At 45.4% G+C, this 25,744-nt stretch overlaps 1 protein-coding gene across 2 annotated transcripts in view; it reads left to right on the plus strand.

The window, feature by feature from the left end:
• Positions 1-7,297: 7,297 nt before the first annotated feature.
• JAZF1 (JAZF zinc finger 1) overlaps positions 7,298-25,744 on the plus strand; it is a 135,572-nt gene continuing 117,125 nt past the window's right edge. The window contains exon 1 of one of the 2 annotated variants that reach the window (XM_033165395.1): positions 7,298-7,742. In XM_033165395.1, coding sequence (XP_033021286.1) covers positions 7,628-7,742 — 115 coding nt within the window. In that variant the 5' untranslated portion in view covers positions 7,298-7,627. The remainder of the gene's footprint in view (positions 7,743-25,744) is intronic. The other variant, XM_033165396.1, reaches the window with a different exon arrangement.

The raw sequence follows: 25,744 nt of genomic DNA on the forward strand, positions 1-25,744 counted from the left end.
CTGTGCAGTGTGTGGTTTGTTTTTTCCTGAGCATGGAAGAGTATTCAGTCATGCGAGTCCCCACCTGCAGTCTCAAGTGGTGCCATGCAAGGGCAAATTTACCATCTCATCTGTGAGATATAGGCCTATGAAATGCAGGCAGGTGCAGATTTCATAGAATCACAGAATTGGAGAGTTGGAAGGGATACAGACGGTCAACCCCCTGCAATGCAGTAATCCAAACCAAAGCATCCATGACAAATGTAGGGTTGCCATATTCCCAAAAGTGAAAATCCAGACATAGTTGTTGAGCTTTTTTTCAGTGAAAATCCACCCAGACGCCATTTTCAAGCCCAATTTCCAGATGTATGGCAGCCCTAACAAATGGCCATCCAACATCTGCTTTAAAACTTCCAAGGAAGGAGAGCCCACCACCTCCTGAGGGAGTCCATTCCACTGTCAAACAGCTCCTACTGTCATAAAGTTCTTCCTGATGTATAGTCGGAATCTCCTTTCTTGTAACTGGAATCCATTGGTTTGAGTCCTAGCATCATCCAGCCCACATTTTACCAGCATTTTCACAAGAATATCATGGGGAGGGGGGGAAGGGTTGCCAAAAGCCTTACTGAAATCAAGATACACTACATCCACATAATTCCCCTGGTCCACCAAGCTTGTAACTCAACCAAAAAAGGAGATGAGATTCATCTGGCATTACTTTTGAGAAACCCGTGCTGGCTCTTAGTAATCACTGCATCTATTACCTGCTATCGTCATCAAGCTGACCGGTTGGTAGTTACCTGGGCCTTCTTTTTCCCCATTTGCCCACCTCCAGTCTGCAGGTACCTCACCTGTTCTCCAATAATTCTCAAAGATTATAGAAGTAGGCTCTGAGAGTACATCAATAAACTCCTTTAGAATCCTTGGGTACAGCTCATCAAGCCCTAGAGATTTGAATTTTGGTAAATAGATGTGCAATGCATTATTGGCAATGAAAAACTTAAGTAATGCACATTACTAATGTTATTGTGCATGATAGCATCCCAAATGAAGCTAGCGAGGTTCTAAAGAATTAACTGAAAAGGAGAACAGGGTGGGAAATTCACAGACCACATAGGACCAATGCATGTATTATTATGGCTGACACATGGCTCATCATCCAGATCTGCAAACCTAACAAAAAGTGCTGTGGCACCTACAAAACAACACATTTTATTTCAGAATATTTTTTCTTGGACCAAAGCTTCCCGAATGACATGCGATCAGGTTGCATCTGATGGAATGGGCGCTAGCCCATGAAAGTTTATGCAAGACCTTTGTATCATAATTTGGGTATTTTGTGAGTTTGGGGATGGGTCAATGTGAGGTTCGGCTATTAAAAGTTACATAGGTCTTCAGGGCATTCCTTTTATTTATTATTATTTTTTTGATACTGCTATCCAACCCAATCTGGCCATATCAAATAGCTGATAAATATAGCTAAACAATGATATGTTATCACCTCTCTATTATTATTTTTTAATCTACAACAGAAACAAATGAATATATATATTGTCTCCTCACAAAAGTTGAAGGCCCCTTTTCGTGAAATATGGTAACTAAGGTTATTAGTTTACTCTTGTGCCTTTCCTGATGTGTGTGTGTTTTTGTTCTTTAATTAAAATTATGCACACGCAGATACAGAAATACCTGCTTGCTTGCTTGCTTAGAACAGAAAAGGGAAGTGGAGGACGAGGATGAAGTGATTGAGGGGGGGAAGCAAAAAATACAACCCAGATACATTTAATCAAGCTTTGCCCAAAGGTGTGAATTGCAAGCAGCAGAATAGCAATCAATATACATGTCTGAAAAAAACAAGAGATGTATGAAAGCTACTGTGGCAATTGTGGAGACAAAATATCAGAGCCGAATCAGCCTTTCTGAAATAAAGTCCCTGTATGGAAGTGTTTAAAGTGTTAAAAGACTTTTTCTTGCTTTTGCTGTGACAGACTAACACAGCTACCCCTCAGGAAATTGTTATATGCAAATCAGATGATTTTCTCTATGCCTCTGCAAACAGCCCCAGAAAGATCATCTCTAGTGGTGTGGAGAAGCTTGTTCCACCCACATGATGAGTCATCGCACATGAATAGCTCATCATATGAAGACTGAGGCCTGTAAACTGAAAATACAGCTCACCCTCACCCAACAAATCAAATGTTAACTTCAACCTTCCTCGGCTTTAGATTGCAGACCCTCCAAGTGTCCCTATTTTCCAGGGACAGTCCTTGATTTATAGAAACTGTCCCGGTTTCTGGTTTGACCCCGGATTGTCCTGCTTTTCCTTAGGATGTCCCAATTTTCATCGGAGAAATGTTGGAAGGTATGCTAGGACATCCTTATTTTAATCAGAGAAATGTTGAAGGGGGTGGAGTTATGTGAACCCAAACCCAAGGAGATAAGTAACTATACAACCTTTAGAAGACATCAAAGCCAGCCCTGTATAGGGAATTTTTTTAATGTTTGATGTTTTGTTGTGTTTTTATATATGTTGGAAGCTGCCCAGAGTGGCTGGGGCATCCCAGTCAGATGGGCGAGTTATAAATAGTAAAATTATGTTGTTGTTGTTGTTGTTGAATAGGACGTTGGAGGGTATGAGACTGCCTGGGTCATACACACTCCACTACAAAAAACTACCTAATAGCATCCATGTAGAATGACTTCAAATGGCCATGTGGCAGCCATGATGTTTTCACCAACAGTTAATAATCTAAGCTCATTGCCTCCAGCACCAATGCTAGTTTAAAGGATTGGTGAGTGGCCACCTGCAGGATGTATTCACTCACAATTATGTGTATTGGGCCACTTTGAAGAATGTTCTGGAAGAGACGGCGCCATCTTGTATCTAGAAGAATAACCAGATTCTATCTGGCCATTTCCTCTCATGACTTCTGTGCACCCTAAAGCCAATTGTTAATCACCTATATATACAGGTATAATATTAATGATTGCTTTAATTATTGCTTTCCACAGCTATGTTTCTATTTGTTTCCATTTTAGCTTTAAGCCACTTTGAGGCAGGGTATAAATGTAATAGTAGTAGTAGTAGTAGTAGTAGTTTTAGGATAAAACAAATTTTGGGGAAACTCAAGAAAACATGGTATATAAAGGGTAAAGAGACCCCTGATCATTAGGTCCAGTCACAGACAACTCTGGGGTTGTGGCGCTCATCTCGCTTTACTGGCTAAGGGAGCCGGTGTACAGCTTCTGGTTCATGTGGCCAACATGACCAAGCCGCTTCTGGCGAACCAGAGCAGCACACGGAAACACAGTTTACCTTTCCACCGGAGTGGTACCTATTTATCTACTTGCACTTTGACATGCTTTCGAACTGCTAGGTTGGCAGGAGCAGGGACCGAGCAACAGGAGCTCACCCCATCACAGGGATTCGAACCGCCGACCTTCTGATTGGCAAGCCCTAGGCTCCGTGGTTTAACCCACAGCGCCACCCACGTCCCTTAAAGAAGCAGGTACTTGGCAGCTACAGAGAGCTTTTTCAGCCCTAGGGAGGTTAACTTCACTGCCAGAGAAAGAAACTTTACATTCTCTCAGGTTTATACATTTCAGTTATTTAAAATCTTGCTGATGGACTTTGTTCTAGCTGCTAATTTCTCTTATGATGTGGGTTTATTGCTTTTAGATGTTCATTGTGCAAACTGCTCTGTAGCCAAGTTTGGTGAAGGGCAGTATTAAAATTTTAAAAATAAATAAAGCAGCAATGGCAGTAGTCACAGTTATCATTCAGGATCAATTCAGGGCTATTATGTACCTGGCTGACATGATGGTGCTGCTACTAACTTTGTCAATAATGCATGTACATGTTTACTCTGAAGTAAACCTCAATGAGTTCAATGGGACTTACTCCCAGTAATGGATTTTATTCATCATTAAAATGTATTTCTAAACGACGTAACATTTTAAAGCACTTTAAGAGATATACAAAACCATACAATTCATAGAATGATGCAACAGAGCTAAAAATGGAAATCCAGTGATACAGGTTGAAGTCTTGTGGATCAGGGAAAATCTGTGCAAAAAGATGCATCCTTAAAAGACATCTGGATAAAAGAATTGATGATGCTTCATGTAGGGGCAATTGCAGAAAATGTGTTTTGGATTGCAAACTAACAAGTCATATATTGTGCTTCCGGGGGTCAATTCAACTGTACCACAAACTTCATGATATTGGAGAATTTTTCAAGTCACTTAAAATTATGATATAATAAGGGAGATTATGTATAAAATTATGTATGGTGTAGGAAAAGTGGGTAGGATGTAAAGTAAATGTAACATGGAACCATGATTCAAGCAGGCCTCCTAGCCCAGAAACCATTTTCCTTAATCCCAGATAGTTGGTTAGAGCATGGTGCTGAGAATGCCATGGTTGCAGGTTTGAACCCCGTACAGGACAGCTGCATATTCCTGCATTGCAAGAGGTTGGACTAGATGATCCTCAGGGTCCCTTCCAACTCTACAGTTTCTCATGATAAGACAAGAACTCAATGACATCCAATGAAACCAAATGTTGGAACATTCAGAGCAGACAAAACAAAGTACTTCTTCACACAGTTTCATTTTCACAGAATTATAGAGTTGGGAGGAACTCTAAGGATCATCTAGTCCAACCCCCTGCAATGCAGGAATATGCTGTAGTCCCATGCAGGGATCAAACCTGTAACCTCGGTGTTATCAGTTCCACACTCAAACCAACTGAGCTATCCAGGCAGTACAGTGTTAAACTGTGGAATTTGCTCCCATAAGACGCACACCTTCCAACATTTCTGCGATGAAAATAGGGACGCTCCATTCCAGAATGATAATTTTTACTATTTATACCCCACACATCTTACTAGTTTGCCCCAGCCACTCTGGGCAGCTTCCAACAAATATAAAAATATAATAAAACATTAAACTTTAAAAAAAAAACCTTCCCCATATAGGATTGCCTTCAGATAGCTCGGGGGTTGGATAATTCCATACCCTCCAACACTTCTCCATTGAAAATAAGGACATCCTAAGGGAAAGTGGGACATTCCGAGATCAAATCTTGGGCGTCCCTGGAAAATAGGGTCACTTGGAGGATCTGCAAGATGCAGTGTTGACCACTAACTTGAATGGCTTTAAAGGAGACTTAGAGGAATTCATATAGGATTTATTCGTATCAGTGGTTACTAGCCACAAAGGTGGTGTTGACTACAAGTTGCTGGAAAGCACAGGTTACACTTAGGCTGCTCTGGTTCACCAGAAGCGGCTTAGTTATGCTGGCCACATGACCCACAAGCTGTACGCCGGCTCCCTCGGCCAGTAACGCAAGATGAGCGCTGCAACCTGAGTTGGACACGACTGTCCCTAATGGTCAGGGGTCCCTTTACCTTTACCTTTTTACAGGCTTCTCACAGGGATCTGGTTGGCCACTATCAGAAGAGGATACTGGACTAGATAGGAATTGGGCCTGGATCCAGCAGGGCTCTTACTTATGCTCTTAATTGGAATACATACCACCACCACCCCATATAGACCATGCTGCATTTCATTGGTGTGCAAACTCAAAGTTCCAAAGCAAAGGAGGAAGTACTCCTGTACTGTATATATTCTATTATTGCATCCATGACCTGGGCTAAACAGACAATGGTGGCAACTTTACACTGAATGATGGGATATGGAAGTATCCCAGGGTGCATTTGCATCTCAAGTTACAAAGGTCCAGGTAAGTCTTAAGAATTCAGAAGGCTTCCCACTGGATAAGGTGCTGCATGTACACAGAGCTTGTGCAAGCTGCCAGATTGTGGGTTGTAACAGGTGCAGTAGAGAACCCCTGGATTCTCTCACTGCTCAGAGATTGGGGTGACGTGCAACAGGGCCAAGAGATCTTGCTTGTACCAATGCACCATTCCAAAAATAAAACGAGAGTGTTATACTGGGTGTCTGTATGGTTCACAGAATGTTGATTATCTGCTTGTCCAAGGGCAAAACTGGGTTGTAAGGCACAAACCAGAGCAGTAATGTCTGGATGATTATACCATGGCAGGACATCTGGAATAAGGGGGAAATTAGGAATAGTGGAAACCGTATTATCCAACAGATGTGCTGTGGGTCAGTGACTTGACCGAGGGAGACCTAGGTTCAAATTGACACTCGGCCATGAAGTTTAGCCTTGGGCCAGTCACCGTCATTTGCCATACCTCCCTCACTGGACTGCTAAGGTGACAAAAGGGTCCAGTGAGGACCGTTTGAAGATCGGTGGATGTAAAGTAAATGTAACATGGAGCCATGATTCAAGCAGGCCTCCTAGCCCAGAAGCTCTTTTCCTTAATCCCTGATCGTTGGTTAGAGCATGGTGCTGAGAATGCCGTGGTTGCAGATTTGAACCCCGTATGGGAAAGCTGCATATTCCTGCATTGCAGGGGGTTGGACTAGATGATCCTCAGGGTCCCTTCCAACTCTACAGTTCTATGATTCTATGAAGGGCTTGATGATGATGATGATGATGATGATGCAAGTCCTGCTTGTGGGCTTCCCATAGACATATGCCTTGCCACAGGGAGCTACAGGATGCTGGATTAGATGGGCCTCTGATCTAATCCAGCACGACTCGTTGCTACATCTTTATGTTCCCTTACATAGGAGCCAGCTCTGACGGGCTGAGTTCCCTTCATGCCCCCCCCCAATAAAATATTTGAGGGGGCCACGCCACCTCCACAAAGTCAATGCCATAGAGAATCAGATCCTCCAAAGTTGAGTTGGGAGAAGACTGCCATTCAAATGGTGTGCATACGCCACATCATGATTATGCGGGGGACAGGGCTTACGTGCCCCCCCCCAATATTTTATTCAGGTTGGCCCCCCTGTTCGCTTATGCTCATACATGTACACACAGACACAAACATTGCATGTTGCATATATTCCATTATTTATATTTTTTTTAAAATGCCACTTGCCCTGACCCAGGCCTAGGAGAAGAGGCACCAGCAATAAGCTGTAAACGAGGCTCGGCTTAAACTCGATCTAGGTTCAGATTTTTAAGAGGGCAGGTTTGAGGTTTTTCCCCCCCTCCCCTCGCAACATCCCCCCCCCGTGCCGCCGTTATCCGTGGGGCGTTCAGAAGTTGCCGTAGTAGATCCTCCGAAGTTGAGAGGGGAGAAGACACACCCCCAACTGTTGTGCAGCGCGCGCCCCCCCCCCCACGCTCGCCGCCGCTCCGGTTCCCCAGGCAGAGAGAAGAGGAGCCGTGCGAGTTGTCCGCCTCCGCCGCCGAGCGTGGCCTGGGTCTCTGGCTCCTGCTGCGGAGTCAGGCGGCGACGGCAGGGGTTGCCCAGCTGTTCCAGTGCGGCAATGGTCCCTCCTCCCAGCTGCGCCTGCCTCATCTCCCCCCACCCAGCAGCCCGTCCCTCCCCTCCGCCGCTCCCGACGCTGCAGCCGCTGCCGCCACCTCCTCCTCGTCCCAACCCCCAGCCTCCCTCTCTCCCTCCCTCTCTCTCTCTCTCTCTCTCTCCCCATCTCCTCTCCTCTCCTCTCTCTCTCTGTCCGGTTTCTCCCTTTCCCGCCGGCGGCGGCCCTGGCAGAGTAGGCACCGCAGGGCGGAGAGGGGCGAAAACCTCCATGTAACACCATGACAGGCATCGCCGCCGCCTCCTTCTTCTCCAATACCTGCCGCTTCGGGGGCTGCGGGCTGCCCTTCCCAACCCTGGCGGAGCTCATCGAGCACATCGAGGACAACCATATCGGTGGGTGAGCGAGAGGGTCGGGCTCCCCCCCCCCTACCCCGGCAGGCGCGTGGGCGTGGGGCGGGGGAGGGGGCGGCGGCGGCGGCAAGAGACCCCCAACCACGCTAGAACGGCGGGTGGGCGGGAGCGGCTCGGAGTGCCGAGCGGGGAGGGAGGGGCGTCGGGTGTGTGGGGTGGGGGTGGGTGGAAGAGTCTGAGGGACTGGCGGGCGAGGCTGCCGCCGGGGATGAATGGGAGGGCAGGGGCGGCGGGTGAGGCAGGCACGAGGGTGGGTGTGCTGTGTGAGGAGGGGCGGCGGCCACCGCCGCCTCTGGGCTTATAACGAGTTGGGTGCCTGAGGTACTCGGCCGCCGGGTGGCTGGCGAGGCGCGTGCAGCCCCGGGGCTGTTGCAAAGGCGCCGGAGTTTGCCTTGGCAGCCGCGGCGCACCAAGAGACCCGGAGGGAGGAGGAGGAGGACGAGTCCAGCACGCCGCCTGCTGCTTCCGCCCCGGCTCTGGCTGTCAGGGCAGTGTGGGGAGGGAGGGAGGGAGAAGCCGCCGCCGCTGCCGCCGCCGCCGGCGAGGCGGCCATTCCGCTTCCTCCTCCTCCCGCTGCAGCGGCGGCTGCGTCCTGTCAGCGCTGTTGCTAGGTGTGGAGGCGAGGAGGATGGCGCGCGCCCGCGCGCGGGCTGCTCACACTCGCTTTCTCGCCCTGCCTCTCTGGCGGGCCAACCCCGGGCCGGCCTCGCTCACTGCACCCGAGGCGCCTCGCGGCGGAGGCGGCGCGTCACGCAGGCAGGCAGGCCGGAGGGACGGACAGGGCGTGCAGGGCCCCGGCAGCGGCGGCAGCGGGGAAGGGTTGGTGTTTGGTGGTGGAGGAGGTCAAGTGTCTGCCGCAGGGGAAGGGGACGAGGTCTCTGCCGGGGGACTTGCCGGCTGGCGTGGTTGCGTCAAGGGGGCGCCGGGCGGGGAGGAGCCCCCGTCGCCCGGGCGGAGCCTCGCCTCTTTCCCCGGCTGTTTCCATTGGGAGCCGAGCTGGGCCTCTCCGCCAAGGACCTCTCCTGGAGATCGCGCGTGGCGCGGCGAGGTCAGCCTTGGGATCCGGGGCCGCCGTCACCTGTAGGATTTAGCTTCCCCTCCCCGCCTGGAGTGTCGAACAAGTGCTTTCAACAAGTCCCGCGGCAGCGGTGTCTCCCTGTGCCAAGGCTGGCTTCAGAAGGAAACAGGGAAGGATGCCCGCAGAAGGACTGGACGCTGACTGAGAGGATGGATAGGAAAACAAAATGCTCTTCCCTTGCAGGGCGTTGGGGTCTGGGCCTTCTTTCTTTCTTTCTTTCTTTCTGTTTTTTACTTTCCCAGGCTGCGTTTCACACACGGGTTAAACATGATCAGTAGGAAATCTCAACAGTGTCAGAGAGCAATCAGATGAGAGCCATGGAGTAAATGCCAGCAGCAGGTGAACGAAACGAAAATATGGAAGTATGTTTTCTTGCAAGAAGGCATAAGAGCCAAAACTCATAGGGGCGGAGGTCTCTTTGGCCCCACCAATAAAATATTTGAGGGGGTTGCCCCCCCCCAGTTGATGGGCATTGCCATTCAAATAGTGTGCATGTGCCACATCATGTGATTGATTATGCTGGATGGAGCTCACCTGGTCGTCGTCCCCCCAATATTTCTTTCAAGTTGGCACACCTGCAAGAAGGTTGCATTCTTTATAACCCTTGCAGGGAAGTAAGCGAAAGATGCAGGTGCTCAGGCTATCGTGACTATTGCCTATAGCTTATTTGCCTCCACTGGGTGATTGTAGTTGACAGTTAATTTGAGGTGGGGTAAAAACAGACTGCTCAGGATACTGCCTTCATCCTGAAGATGCATTAATCCAGACTGGGTATGCAAACCACTTTAATTTTTTTAAGAAATAAAAAGTGACACAAGTGTAATGAAAAAGTGTTGGTGGTAAAAGAAAGAGCTGGAACTGTAAACCAAAAAGCCCTTGCCTTTCTTTGTGTGCATATTTTGATTGTCTGGACTGGGGTGGTTGAGTAAAAATGTAACTAAGTGGCACATCATGCTGTTCTGTAATGGAGAGGTGAACAAGCTGTTCTGTTTCATGACTCTTGGAAAGTCCTAACTTGGAGTGGGGGGGGGGAGGATGAAGTGAAAAGTCTTTGGGAAGCCATTCGTTCTTGATTTTTAAAAGTACATGCCCGCTTTTTTTAAAAAAAAAACCTTTCTAAATGTGTCACTGCATAAACCCGCTGGAAAGAGCAGGATACAAGCCAGGAGAGGCATTTCTCTAAGCCAGAATGAAATCATGGAGAAGCACTATTGATTTCAGAGGATTTCCCTCTATAAACAGTTGGGAATAGCGTAAGTTTAAGGCCTACAGCAATGTGTAACACTCCCAACACAGCTATAGTAGTTATTACATGTTACATTTTGTTTCAGAGTTGGTGGTATTCACATGGTATCAGGAATCAGCACCATTTGACACTTGTTAAGGCCTATGACCTGGCCGGGGGGGGGGGGCTGCTAGACACTGGTACCAACCCACATCTCCTCCTGAAATTTCTACTGCTGCTTCTTGCCACCTCCACTGGTTTTCTTTCACTCCCTCACCCTTTTCCAGTCCATTGCATAAATGTTACTTGTTTCATGCAGTGATTTGGTGTGCATTCCCGGGGCAGCATAGGAGTGGCCAATAATCTAATGTGTTATATTGATGCATTGGTATTGTGAATCTGTTTGGCTGTCTGTGATCCATTGTAAGGCTATATGTTTTACTATACAATAAAATTTGACTCAAAAATGGCCAGCAAGTTGAATCACTGCCACTCATGTGATACCCAGTGAATACTCTTGCTTCCTGTATCAACAGAATATGTTTGGATATGCTTATAATTATCTTCAAGCCATAAACCCTTGAGAGAAAATCTGATTGCTTTACTGTAGCAAAGTGAGAACTTCATCCAAGAAAGGATGTGTCCCTCCCACTTGTCAATGATCCTGAGTTGGAGAATTCATAATTCATCTAGCAATGAATTGTTGAGTTAGGAATGCAAGCACCTATCAGTTAGGGTTGACCTAGCCACTCTATCATGGCATCCTCTCATCATGGTAGAATTCATCCGCTGCTCACAACTACAACCTTAGGCTGCAGTACAAGCAGTTTTAAGCTTCTCTCAGGATTATGTCACAGGTTATCTTCATGCTTGTGCAGAATACTTTGCCTGGCTTCAGACACACTAAAACTAACTATGGCTTTGCTCAGTGCAGCTTGGCATCATAATGTTTGGGGAGCAAACATCTGATTGCAGCATCAGGTTCTCAACATATTGTAAGCTTAGATCTGGTCATCCTTGCCTATCAGACATGAGACTGAGAGAGAGTTCATATTAAGGCCTAACTAATGTGATGCTATCACATCTTTTTTATGAATCACTTCCCATGAGGCACCTGAAAGTGATTTACATGCAGGGCATAACAGCTATGATGCAGAGAATTGAGCAGAACAGAAAGTGGGGGTCTGCGTGCCAAATTTTGGCCTTACACAGGTTAAAAGGTAGATGTAAAGGTACCCCTGGCTGTTAGGTCCAGTCGTAGACAACTCTGGGGTTGCAGCGCTCATCTCACTCTGTGGGCCAAGGAAGCCGGCATTTGTCCACAGACAGCTTCTGGGTCATGTGGCCAGCATGACTAAGCTGCTTCTGGCGAACCAGAGCAGCACACGGAAACGCCGTTTACCTTCCCGCCGGAGCGGTACCTATTTATTTGCTTGCATTTTGACGTGCTTTCGAACTGCTAGGTTGGCAGGAGCTGGGACCAAACAATGGGACCTCACCCCGTCGTGGGGATTCGAACCACCGACCTTCTGATCAGCAAGCCCTAGGCTCTGTGGTTTAGACCACAGCGCCACCTGCGTCCCTCTAACACAGGTTACCCACTGATAATTTGAAAGACTAAAGTCTGCCCCTGCTGCCTATCAGTGGGCAGGGAGTTCCAGGGTATAGGAGTTACGACACTAAAATATTGGCTTATTACAAATGTGGAACAAACATTATGTGGCACCTGTAAAAGTGCAGAATTCAGTAGCCAGGTTGCTCACCGGAGCAAGATGGTTTGAGCATATTACACCGATCCTGGTCCGACTGCACTGACTACCAATTGGGTTTCCGGGTCTAATTCAAAGTGCTGGTTTTGATCTATAAAGCCTTAAATGGCTCAGGACCACAAAACGGCAAGGACCGCCTCTTTCCATATGAACCTACCTGGACCCTGAGATCATATTCAGAGGCCCTTCTTTATGTGCCACCCCCTCAAGAAGTCTGGAGGGTGGCAACACGAGAAAGGGCCTTCTCTGCAGTGGCTCCCCATCTGTGAAATGCTCTTGCCAGAGATGTTTGCCTGGTGCCTTCATTATGCATCTTTAGGCACCAAGCAAAAATGTTCCTTTTCAACCAGGCCTTTGGTTGATTTGATTGACATCCTATGCCCTTTTAAAATGTGGTTCCTTTTTGGGGCAGGTGTTATTGGGTTGTTTTTATTTTGATTATATATATTGTGGTTTTATATGTTGATCTTGTTTTGTGAACCGCCCTGAGACCTCTGGGTATAGGGCAGTATAGTAAGTAAGTAAGTAAGTGCCAATTCCATGGATCAATGTTGTTGAGTGAGCATACAATGGTACCTTTGGTTATGAACAAGATCCATTCCGGAGCCCCGTTCATAACATGAAAGGTCCGCAACCTGAAGTGCCACGTCTGTGCATGTGCACGACGCGATTCGGCACTTCTGCACATGCGCATGACGTTATTTTGTGCATCTGTGCATGCACGAATTGCCGAACCAGGAAGTAACCCGTTCTGGTACTTCTAGGTTCGGCGTGTTCGTACCCCATGATGAACGCAACCTGAAGCATTCGTAACACAAGGTACGACTGTATATGGGGTTAGTAAACTGGTCCCATTCTGTTAAGGGCTTTCTCTAACAATGATAACACCTTGAATTTGGCCTGGCTATCACATTCTTGATAGATAAAAGTCTGAGGAGATGTTTTCAACCATGGGAAGCTGCCAGATCTTATTATTATTATTATTAATAATAATAATAATAATAATATTTATTACTTATATACCTCCCATCTGGAGGTCCTCCCCAGCCACTCTGGGTGGCTCCCAGCAGAATATTAAAAACACAATAAAACATCAAACATTAAAAACTTCCCTAAACAGGGCTAAAAGCCAGGTAGTTGTTTATTTCCTTGACATCTGATGGGAGGGTGTTCCACAGGGCGGGTGCCACTACCGAGAAGGCCCCCTGCCTGGTTCCCTGTAACTTCACTTCTCACAGTGAGGGAACCACCAGGCCTTTTGAGCTGGACCTCTGTGTCCGGGCAGAACGATGGGGGTGGAGACACTCCTTCAGGTATACTGGGCAGAGGGCTGAGGCTGTTTAGGGCAGTGATGGCCAAACTTGGCCCTCCAGCTGTTTTGTGACTACAATTCCCATCATCCCTGACCACTGGTCCTGTTAGCTAGGGATGGTGGGAGTTGTAGTCCCAAAACAGCTTGAGGGCTAAGCTTGGCTATCACTGTTTAGGACTTTAAAGGTCAGCACCAACAATTTGAATTGTGCCCAGAAACGTACTAGGAGCCAATGTAGGTCTTTCAAGACCAGTGTTATATGGTCTCGGTGGCCACTCCCAGTCACCAGTCTAGCTTCCGCATTCTGGATTAGTTGTAGTTTCTGGGTCACCTTCAAAGTTAGCCTTATGTAGAGCGCTTTGCAGTAGTCCAAGCATAACTGAACAGAGGATTTTGAGGAGTGATACTTTAGCAGGTGTGCAGGTGCAGAAGAAGTAGAGAAGGCAGGCTAGAAATGGGCACATATTAAGTCTATTATGCATATAATTATAAATGAGCCTTGGTTTTTGAAAGATCCTTGTGTCCTGTTTGTACAGGAGTCAAAATGGCAAAATTCCTTGTATTTCTAAAGTGCTCTCTAGAACTATAAAAAGTGGGGATGTTTTCCCTGAGTGAAATGGAATGCATAAAGGAGAAAGAGAGAACCAGTTTTTCATCAAAAAAAAATCACATGGAAAAGTTAATGTCTTCAAAAACTGGTGCAATGTATTACAGTGGAAGAAGGGTCACCACAGAAGGGAGAACTACTAGACATATGGGAAGCCACATCAGGACTTGTGTCAATTTGTCCCATATTGGCAGCATGATGCCTAAAAGCATCATAAGTGATTTCAACCATTTGCTTCTTCAATTATTCATTCGACAACTAATCAGAAAAAAAATGTAGTGCCTTTCTCTGGAGGGATTTGATGACTACTAAGGAAATCTACAACAGAATAGACTGCAGAAAGCAACTAAGGTTTCCCAATGCAACCCAAGTCCATAAAGCCCTGGTACCGTGTTGATCTGTATTCATTGTAAGATGCAGGTAGGGGGAAGGAACAGGGCTGAAAATAAATGGCATACTTTGAATCCAGAATTTTATTAGATTAGGTATAAGCCAGTTATGACCCTATGTTAAGGGTGAGTTGGCTGAATTGCATTATGCCATTATAATGATAAATTGTGGGCGGAGGAGGGTTCTGCTTTGTATAGATAGAGAATGGTTCAACAAACTGAAGCTTGTTATCGTAGGAGGGCTAGTCACGAGGATGCCAAATTTGGGGCAGAAAGAATAAGAAACGGCTTGTTTTGAATGCCTGGTGAGAAATGCTGGCATTACGGCAGGTGCTGTAAATTTTTATTCCATAGGGTTTGCTGGGGTGGTTTTCCTGGGATGATTTCTCCAACATTTTGGGGGAAGCGGTTTGTTGTGTTAGGTCAAGGGAATCATCTAGCACATGGGTAGGCAAAGTAAGGCCCGGGGGCCGGATCCGGCCCAATCGCCTTATAAATCCAGCCCATGGACTGTCCGGGAATCAGCATGTTTTTACATGAGTAGAATGTGTCCTTTTATTTAAAATACATCTCTGGGTTATTTGTGGGGCCTCCCCAGTGTTTTTACATGAGTAGAATGTGTGCTTTTATTTAAATGCACCTCTGGGTTATTTGTGGGGCATAGGAATTCGTTCATCCCCCCCCCCCAAAAAAAGAAATATACTCTGGGCCCCCACAAGGTCTGAGGAACAGTGAACTGGCCCCCTGCTGAAAAAGTTTGCTGACTCTTGATCTAGCAAGTGCTTTTGTTGATTTTATTTAAAATGTACTTTTGTGGCCAGTGATAGTCATAAGTGGAGCACTTACTGTTCCCAACCCTAACCCTGCGGAAAGCCATTTAATTAGACTTTAATTTGATTTTGACATGTTTTTAGGAGGTAATTTAATTACTGTTTGATTTTATACCAATGTTATGTATCTGATGTTAGCCACCCTGAGCCCGACTTCGGCCGGGGAGGGAAGGATATAAATAAAAGTTTATTATTATTATTATTATTATTATTATTATTATTATTATTATTATTATTATTATTATTCCTTTGTAAGAAAATATGAAATAACGTAAAACCATTTTTGCAGGCAATAAATAAATAAATAAATGGGGGCGGTGACAAGAAATTTTCTGCACTGGGTACCACCTGACCTTCCACTGTCTCTGCTGCCACTGCCATGTTTGTTAACAGAGAGGAGCTCATTGCACCTCTGTATTCAGAATGGAAGATGGGTACTGTATCTGCTCCTTGCATCTAATGAAATGTGGCCATGCTTAAGGGGACATGCTCAGTGTTGAACAGGCTGAGGCAGTGGAAACAGCAGCTGAGCAAGAAGAGGAAACAGTCCCGTGAGCATTTTGGATTCATGAGGGGATATTTACTTTCACTTTCCATGAGCTAAATAGGAGGTACTGGCAAGTGAACTAGTGCTTGTGGGCACCATGTTGGCAAACCCCAGCTTGAAGTTTGGAGATGACTCATTGTGTTATTTTGAGGCAGTGTTCACCCTGATATATTATTTTCACTGATTTAATTTCACATTCCACTTAAGACACTTCTTAACCCATATTGGAGATACACACAAAATCAATCAATCCATGATGGTACTCTTTTAATCATGTTGTGTAACTTAACCTGAAAATATTTGTGAGAGTGAATTGTTGTTTCTTTTTTGAAACTGCGTGAATAATACAAATTTTGTTTGACGATCTAAGCAATTAATCAGTCTTAACAAGAGGCTAGTTCAGGTGCGGAAAATCATATAGATGAATGATTATTTTGGTATATAAACCTTTCGCAGGTTGGGACCAGTTTTCTAGAAATATTGCCTTACGTATATTTGCCCATTGAGATTAGCAGAACCAGAACTTTTACATGTGGCACGTGATGGTTGGTCTGCACTTGTAAGAAATCAGTCCTTTTTTTTTTTGCATGGTAACACCTACACTGTGGAACTCCCTGCCCATTGACATTGAGCAGGTACCTTTGCTGTACTGTTTTTTGGTTGTTTTTATGTAAAACACTTGGATTATTTTTTTTTTACAATTAAGTGGTATGCAAATTCTGTTAAATAAATCATCACTTGTCCTATTGGCATGTTTATGTTGGCTCAATTCCTATCGATACCAATAGCAGATACATTGCAGTCATTGGGCACAGAGATAAATCCCTCTAGATGGTTTTCTTCGGAAGAGTTCCAGGCAGAATGAACATCTTTGTTTCATAATGACGGGGTTCCCATTTGCAGTCAGGAGATAACTATGTACAGTACAAACCAAACTTAAGGAAAATAGTTTGAGATATACTCTTTCTCTCTTGATGATTTCTGCAGGGCAAGTAGACCTTTTTCTTCCCACTCCCTGGGTTTTTTGTTTTTTGTTTTGTCTTTTCATATTAGATCCGCTTTAAAAAGAAATGAATTTGATTGCCTTTACCCTTTTCTATTGCTTGCAGCAGTGGTCCCTCTGCTATTTTAGCTAAAGCAAAATGGCGCTTTGCAAAATGTTAGTCCAGATACATACAGTTGTTGGCTCTTTCCAATAAATAGTATTGTTGCTATTTTGATTACACACAGTAGAGGGCAGTGGTGTGCATGATCCACATACTCCATGTATAGTATTATCTGATGCATTGATACTCTGTGCTAAATTTGCAGGAGCGGGTTTCCAGTCTTTGCTAACTTAATCCTTCTGAATCTTGCTCAGACCAAAACAACTACCACCAATTCCTGGAACTTCTCTCTCACCTCCATTAACACCTCTGACCTTTTGCCAACAACTCTTTTCTGTTCTCTATTGTCAGAATGTATTGTGCTTTCCTATGAAACACAGCAATTCTTTTTCTTCTCATAATTGCCATACTAGAAATATTATTTCAGCTTTAGGTAGACCTTGAGCAGTACGCATTCTGTTTTGCAATGGAGGTTACTTACAGCTTCAGCCCGATAAATATTTGCATGGGAGAAAGCCATCTTGAAAACGATGGTGCATGTTTCTTAATAGAAATGTTAAAAGTCCATACAGCTGTCATTACAACTATGATATACTGTAATTAGTTTTAGTTTACCTTTTCAAGAGCCTGCAGGCAAAAAATGTGTTTAACTTAAGTTGTTTTGTAGCTCCTAATCTGTGGCTGCCAGACTTTCAGGGCAGTTAATTCTGCAAGTAGCACAATAACATAAAGCTGTATTTTAAAAGCATAATGTCTTTGTTCTCTTTTCCCCTTTCCCACATTCCCACTTGTCCTCCCACCACAAATAACAAGAATACTTGTTATTTCCCTCTGCACAGAATACTTTGGAAAACTACTGCAATTTTGCACAAGACCTTTCCAAGGGCTCACAGGTAGATGTTCCTGCTATCTTGATTTCCATTCTACATATATATTTGGTCTCATTTCTCTACCCCTGGCTTTCCCAGTAGGTATGAGGCCACTGCTTGCAATTCATACTAGAGCATTGTAGGGACGTGGGTGGCGCTGTGCTCTAAACCACTGAGCCTCTTGGGCTTGCTGATCAGAAGGTCGGTGGTTCGAAACCCCACGATGGGGTGAGCTCCTGCTGCTCTCTCCAAGCTCCTGCCAACCTAGCAGTTCGAAAGCATACCAGTGCAAGTAGATAAATAGGTACCACTGCGGTGGGAAGGTAAATGGCGTTTCCATGCACTCTGGTTTCTGTTACAGTGCTCTATTGTGCCAGAAGCGGTTTAGCCGTGCTGGCCACATGGCCCGGAAAGCTTCTGTGGACAAACGCTGGCTCCCTCAGCCTGAAAGCGAGATGAGCGCTGCAACACCATAGTCGCCTCTGACTGGATTTTAACTGTCCAGGGGTCCTTTACTTTTACCTTTACTAGAGCATGCATGTAGATGGGGGTGCAGGGGTGACAGATCCCCCCATCAAGTAAAGAAATAAAAATACTTAACTAACTGATCAATTGCATCACAGATAACTTGATTCTGCCCCCCCCCATAAAGCCTCCCTCCCCCTAAAAAAAATCCTGGCTACACCCATGTACTAGACTTGATGTATCTCCATTGATTCTAGCTTCTTCTTTAGTCCTTTCAATGTTGGGATGAGGTTATTAGGATTTCTCAAAAGTTTATGGAATTGCAGATGTGCACATGCCTGAATGTTTTAGACTTCGTGTGCTTGCCTCTCCCAACCTAGAATTCTTATTGCAGAGTTGGAGAGGGCCCTGTAGTCCATCTGGTCCTACAACATCCCCAACAGATGGTCATCAAATCTTTGCTTAAAGGTATCCAGGAAGGGAGAGCTCACCTTCCCTTGCATAAATGGCTCCATTCAGTGCTTTTGTCTAGAAAAAAGGTGCCGTTACTCACCATGAAGTTGTTACAGTGCATGTACACTTCTTCAGATACACTGAAACAGAAGTCACCAGACCCTTATATATAGTGGGAGGCAAGGTGCTTTTTCCTGTAGGACTAATTGCAGTCATCAACAGTCAACAGGTTTACCATACCCATTGAGTCAATCACCCATCTCCTGCTACCCTTCTGAGAAAAACCCCGCCTGACCCTCCCAGTATATATAAGGGTCTGGTGACTTCTGTTTCAGTGTACAGTCGTACCTTGGGTTACGTCCGCTTCGGCTTCTGTATTTTCGGGTTACGTACTCTGGTACCCCGGAAGTGTTTTTCGGCATGCAGACACTTCTGTGCATGTCTGCGCAGTCTGCGCATGTGCAGAAGCGTTCTGCGCAGTTCACGCATGTGCAGAAGAGCGATATCGCGCTTTGCGCATGCGCAAAATGGACGCTCGGGTTACATAGTTTTGGGGGTGCGAACGGCACCCCGGAATGGATCGGGTACGTAGCCCGAGGTACCACTGTATCTGAAGAAGTGTGCATGCACACGAAAGCTTATTCCCAGAACAAATTTAGCTGGTCTCTAAGGTGCTACTGGACATTTTTTTTAATTTTTTAATTGATTTCGACTGCATCCGACCAACACGGCTACTTACCTGTATTAGGAAGCATTTCTTCACACTAGTCTCCCCGACCCTGCCTGCTTTGCATCTGTGTCTTGTAATGTTGTAGAATGGGACGCATGTGGCACTGTGGTCTAAACCCCTGAGCCTCCTGGGCTTGCCGATCAGAAGGTTGGCGGTTCAAATCCCTGTGATGAAGTGAGCTCCCATTGCTCTGTCCCAGCTTCTTCCAACCTAGCAGTTCGAAAGCATGCCAATACAAGTAGATAAATAGGTATCGCTGCAGCGGGAAGGTAAATGGCGTTTCTGTGCGCTCTGGTTTCCATCATGGTGTAATGCTGCGCTAGAAGCGGTTTAGTCATGCTGGCCACATGACCTGGAAAGCTGTCTGTGGACAAACATCGGCTCCCTCGGCCTGAAACCAAGATGAGCGCCACAACCCCATAGTCTCCTTTGACTAGACTTAACCATCCAGGGGTCCTTTACCTTTTTTACCATTATAATGTCTGTCCTCTTCCTGTAATCCATTGCTGTTAGAAAATGTGACTTCAGAGATTCAGATACAGTATACAGTGGTACCTTGAGTTACAAACGCCTCAGGTTACAAACTCTGCTAACCTGGAAGAGTTACCTCAAGTTGAGAACTTTGCCCCAGGATGTGAACAGAAATTGTGAGCCGGTGGTGCAGCAGCAGCTAGAGGCCCCATTAGCAAATGCACGCCTCTAGTTAAGAACAGTTTAAGGTTAAGAATGGACCCCCGAACGAATTAAGTTCGTAACTAGAGGTACCACTGTATTCTTAACTCGGAGGCCTTTTGCCATAATGATGCAGGCATGCCAATTTTTGCACATTCTTGACTACCTAAGTGATGTTTCCTCTGAATATCAGCTCAGAAGTCATAATATTTCCTTTTGCTGCAGAAATGTGGGCTTCCCACACTCTCTGTTTAGCCATTGTAGATGTGGTAAGAGAGGCGTAGGAGCAGGAAACCACATCTGAATTGCTACATTTGGCAGGTCTCTGTGGGGCACTCTGTTGCCAGAAACATCATTGCTTCTTCCTGCTATCACTGTAATAGGTTAGAGGGATTTAAAAACAGGATTAAACTTTCTCTAGCAAGAATTTGAATAAGTACATTAAGATCAATGTTGAGGGTCCCCCCCCCTTCTAATCTTTGGGAATTTCCATAGATTCCCTTACTAAACTGAGAAAGAACCTTGTTTCATTGTTGTTGAATAATCCTGTTACTTTTAGGATTTATTGCTAATTGTTCAGATTTTAGTGGAATCTCTTGTCTACTTTTTAACTGGACCTGCCTGCCAGATACTTCCTTTAATGGTTGCCTCATACGTTAGTTAGCTTTGCCGTCGTAGTTCCTGTTTATATTTGAATTATGTTTTAAACGTGAGTGCCATATTCTGTGAGAATGACCGTTATTCTATCCATCTATATTTTGATCTAGAGATTAATCTGAGGGCACTCAGTGCTCTTTTCTCAGCTGGATGGCAGACCTTCTAGGAGTCCCATTTAAGTCCTTCTTGGCTTTCTGAAAAAAGAGGCTAATACAACTGAAATATATATAAGTAAGTGCTTGAAATAATAGCTGTTTTGGAGCTCTTCTCACAGAACGCTGAAACAGCGGCTTAAAACAGACAGCCACTTGATGAGCCATAATAATTTCAGCCTTGGATAACTGAACCTTCAATGACTGATACACAATTTATTTCATTGCTGAATTGCGTGCTTTAAGTATATGGTGAAAACTCTTAATGTAAGATTGCAAACTCAGCATGTTGAGGAGAAATTCTGATTTTGTAAACATGTAGTAAAATATATAGCAAATATAATAACATGCAATGCACGCACATGCAAATCTGTTTGAACAACGTCATTCAGTTATTGACATTGTAATTCACCACAGGCGAATTACATAAGGGTTCATTGAGCTTGTTGACTTCTTTCAATCTGTTTCACTTCTCCTTTTAAAACGGCCTAGTATCATATGCCTACTGCTTAAACAATAAGCAGAATGTTTTAAAAATAGAAACAGGACAGGTTTAAAATAGACTCATCTTTACAACCAGTAATATTATTTTTTTGGGGGGTGGGGTGCCTGAAACTGAACAATTAGCATGTTTAACGTATATATTTTCCTTACAGTATAAATATCTCAAAAAGCTTTTCCAATAACCCAAAGCAGCTTAATGTAAGAAGTTACTTTGCACAGTCAGACCATTGGTCCTAGCTCACTAAAGTCTACACTAACAGCAGAGCTTGTGCAAAGTTTCAGAGAGAAATCTTTCCCAGCCATACCTGAGATGTTGTGGTTTGAACCTGTGGACTTTTCCACTGACCTATGGCTTCCCCCGCTCCATTTATTTTGATTAAATGGGGGAACCATATTTAAGAATTTATTATTAAATATTCAGGAAAAGTCAGAAGCCCAATGTAACTTCGTTTATTCCACAGCTCACTCCATATTAAAACAAGAACACACTCTGAAAGCCAACCCGAACTGCCAGTTGGCAGTTGACAGTTTATAGACCTTGCCATTGGAACTTTCGTCCACCTACGCTCTGCGATTGGTTAGAATCATAACGTGTTAAACCCAATACATAACACTCCTCCCCCCAACTTCCTAACAAAAGGAACAAACATAGTCATCCAAGTGTGCTGGCCTTTTCCGCTCCCGCTGGGACCGTCGTGGTTCCTGTGCCTGAATGGGTGACCCAGGAGGTTCCTCCGGTACCTGCGGTCTAAGTGGGGAGGCCAGCTCTGAAGGGGTCATGGCCAATGGCACCATTGAGGACTCCGGCCTGAAGTCACCTTGCTGGGGTAACTCGGTCACCGGCAACCCATCTGGTTCCCACCCTGGCCTGGGCACAAATTCTCCCAAAGTACCCATTTCTCTGTACTCTGGTTCCGCTTGAAGTTCCCTGTTCGGAGGTGTCCTGGTTCTGATCTGGTCAAGGTGTCTCTTCCAAACCAGACCCCCCTCCAACCCTACCTCATAGGAGACCGGACCTGTACAGCGGGCAATGGTACCTGGGACCCAACCCTGTCCAGGCCCATAGTTCCGGACGTACACAGTGTCCCCCGGGAAGAACCCTCTAGGAGCCCCCCGCACCACAGTCGATGGCCGTTGCTCAAGAGCCCGGTCGGGGTGCATACGATCAAGGAGGGTAGTGAGCCTCCTTCCCATAAGCAACTCCGCTGGGCTCCGGCCGGTCACTGCGCTTGGAGTGGTGTGTTGGGCTAATAAGAACTCCGCTAACCGGAGAGTCCAGTCACCATGCACTATGCGCCTAAGTGCGTCTTTGGTAGTACGGACCATGCGTTCAGCTTGGCCATTAGTGGCTGGGTGAAAAGGAGCGGAACGAATGTGGCGGATTCCATTCTTTGTTACAAATTCTTTGAATTCCGCCGAAGTAAAAGCAGTCCCATTATCACTCACCAGTGTGTCTGGCAAGCCATGTGTTGCAAATAGCTTCCTAAGCGCGTTTATAGTTGCTCTCGTGGACACGGTTGAGGTCGGCACCACCTCTAGCCACTTGGACTGAGAGTCGACCACTATTAGGAAGAGTTGGCCCTGAAAAGGCCCCGCGAAGTCCACGTGCACCCGGGACCATGGGGACTGTGTGGACTCCCAGGACTGTACTGGAGCCTTGGGTGGATCCGGCCGGGAGACCTGGCAGGGCTCGCAACGTTTCACCCAACCCTCTATCTCCGCATCTATGCCTGGCCACCACACATAGCTACGGGCCAATGCCTTCATCCGGACAATTCCCGGGTGAGACACATGCAGCCCTTCTAAGACTTTTTTTCTTAACGGGGTGGGGACTATAACACGGCTACCCCATAACACGCATCCTCGGTGAGTAGACAGCTCGTCTTTGCGGGCTGTGTAACATGAAAATTCTGGACCCGGCTGTCGCGGGCCCTTCGCCCTGTACAGCCCACCCCCAGACGTTTTACGGTCTATGAGTGCTGCACCAACGACAAACAGTCCCCAGCTGCAGCCCTTCAGACTACTAGCTGGATCCTGCTTACTTCATTCACCACAGACGAGGATATTGTGAACTAAAAAGATGTTTATTGCGTACAAAGCTTGTGGTTGCTGATAAAATAAAGGTTGTTCAATAAGCTTATAACAGTTGTCCTATACCGGCCTAATACCTCTAAATGTTACCGGCCTAATACCTCTAATAGTTAACTAAATATCAATAACAACGCGTTTCACAATCTCTTTATCCTCTCTGCTAACATCCACCTAAGACTCTAAACTCCCAGCTCTATCTCTTGACTCACACTTCACCTTCAACTCCCCGCACTTAACTGCCTCACTGCCCACTGGGAGGGGTGTTTTATACCCAGGCTAAGCCCGCCCCTGAGGGTTCTAACTGTCAGAAAAAATTAACCCCTACCTGGCATAGGGCTAGTTCTCCACATACCTCCCTCCTTTTTAGGTTTGTATCAGAGGAGTTACTAGCCAAAGTATCCCTCTGATACAAACAACATTTTTAAACATTAACATAAACAATACATTTTATAACTCTTACCTATATTACCTAACTACAGCATAAACAGTTACATCTTCAGTAAAAGTACATATGGTTGTGAACATTATATACATGCAATATTACATAGTACCAGTGACATGCAATATCGTTGTGGTGATGTCTTGTCTTCGGATCAGCCGTGGCTCCCTGGTTTTCGAGACAACGCATCAGCCACAATGTTCAGGGTTCCTTTTACTGATTTGATGGTGAAATCAAAGTCCTGCAAGATTAATGCCCACCTCATTAACTTGCTGTTGGTCTTCATGGATCGTAGCCAGATCAGCGGTGAGTGATCCGTACAAAGTTCAAATGATCGTCCCCACAGATACGGCTTTAAACGTTGCAGAGCCCAGATGATGGCCAAACACTCTTTTTCGATCGTCGACAGATGTTTCTCCCGAGGCAACAACTTTTTGCTGAGGTAGACGACCGGATGTAGTTCGTTCTCAGCTCCCGGCTGGCATAACACAGCGCCAAGTCCATCATTAGACGCGTCAGTGTAGACCGTAAATGGCTTGCCAAAATCAGGTGTAGCTAGTATTGGTTGGGATATCAGTGCGTTCTTCAGCTTGTCAAAAGCAGTTTGACAGGCTGCTGTCCACGTGATGGGGTCTGTTATTTTTTTCCTTGTCAGACTAGACAAAGGAGCAGCTATTTCACTAAATTTGGGGATGAATTTACGATAATACCCCACCAGCCCCAAGAATGCTCTCACTTTCTTCTTGGTTGTGGGTTTCGGCCAGGTTGCGATGGCTTCTACTTTTGCAGATAAGGGTTTAATCTGCCCATCCCCAATCATATGACCCAAATATTTGATAGAACTGCCCCCAATGTGACATTTTGCCGCCTTGATGGTTAGGCCTGCCTCTTGGATTCTTTGTAACACTATTTTTAAGTGCCCTTTATGCTCCTCCCAAGTCTTACTAAATATGGCGATATCGTCAAGATACGCAATTGTAAAGTCATATAACCCATTTAAAACTTTATCCATGAGGCGTTGGAAAGTGGCTGGTGCGTTTTTTAGACCGAACGCCATGACTGTAAATTCATATAAACCGATAGGACTTCTGAAAGCGGTCTTTTCCCTATCTTTTGGGTCCATTGGAATCTGATAGTATCCTTTTGTTAAGTCCAAACTAGATATGTATTTACAGCTTCCAATTTTCTCGATTAAATTGTCGAGCCTAGGCATAGGATAGGCATCTGATTTTGTCACATGGTTAAGACGGCGAAAATCCAGACAAAATCTTATAGTTCCATCGGGCTTATCTAATAAAAGAACAGGGGCTGCCCATGCACTACTCGAAGGAACAATAATGCCAGCTTTTAACATCTCCTGAACTTCCTCGGTTACAGTCTTTATATAATGGCCTGTAATCCTGTACGGAGCCAATGCAATGGGTTTGGCATCGCCCGTATCAATCTGATGCATTACCCCTTTAGCAATACCTGGTTTATTGCTGAACGTGGGTGCATAGTGTGTCAAAATTTGTTTTACATCTTCTTGTTGGGACTGCGTTAGTTGGGGGTCCAACTTAATGTCAGTTATTGGACAGGGTTTCTTCTCCCTTTCCCAACAAGGTATTGGCATGTCTTGGGGATCTTCTTTAATAGCAAATAATGACCACCCTTCTGCTTTATAATAAGGCTTTATCATGTTCACATGCACGACCCGCCTGCCTTCACCGTATTGAATTATATAGTTTACATCATTCATTTTTGAAATGATTTTAAAGGGACCTTCCCATGTTAGTTGTAACTTATTCCCTTTTACTGGTCTGATTAATAAAATATCCTGTCCTGGCTCAAAAGATCTCACACGTGCCTTTTTGTCATACCAAACTTTCTGTTTGTGCTGAGCAACCTTGCAATGTTCTCCTGCCAGTTCTAGTGATCGTTTGAGAGTGTTTTGCAATTTGAATAGGTAATCAACTACATTCTCAGAATCCCCAACCGGCCGTCCTTCCCAATTAAATCTTAATAAATCTAGGGGACCCTTGACTTTTCTCCCAAACAATAATTCAAAGGGACTAAAACCCGTGCTTTCCTGGGGTATGGATCTGTACGC

This window comes from Lacerta agilis, chromosome 12 (genome assembly GCF_009819535.1).
Source record: "Lacerta agilis isolate rLacAgi1 chromosome 12, rLacAgi1.pri, whole genome shotgun sequence".
Lineage (NCBI taxonomy): Eukaryota > Metazoa > Chordata > Lepidosauria > Squamata > Lacertidae > Lacerta > Lacerta agilis.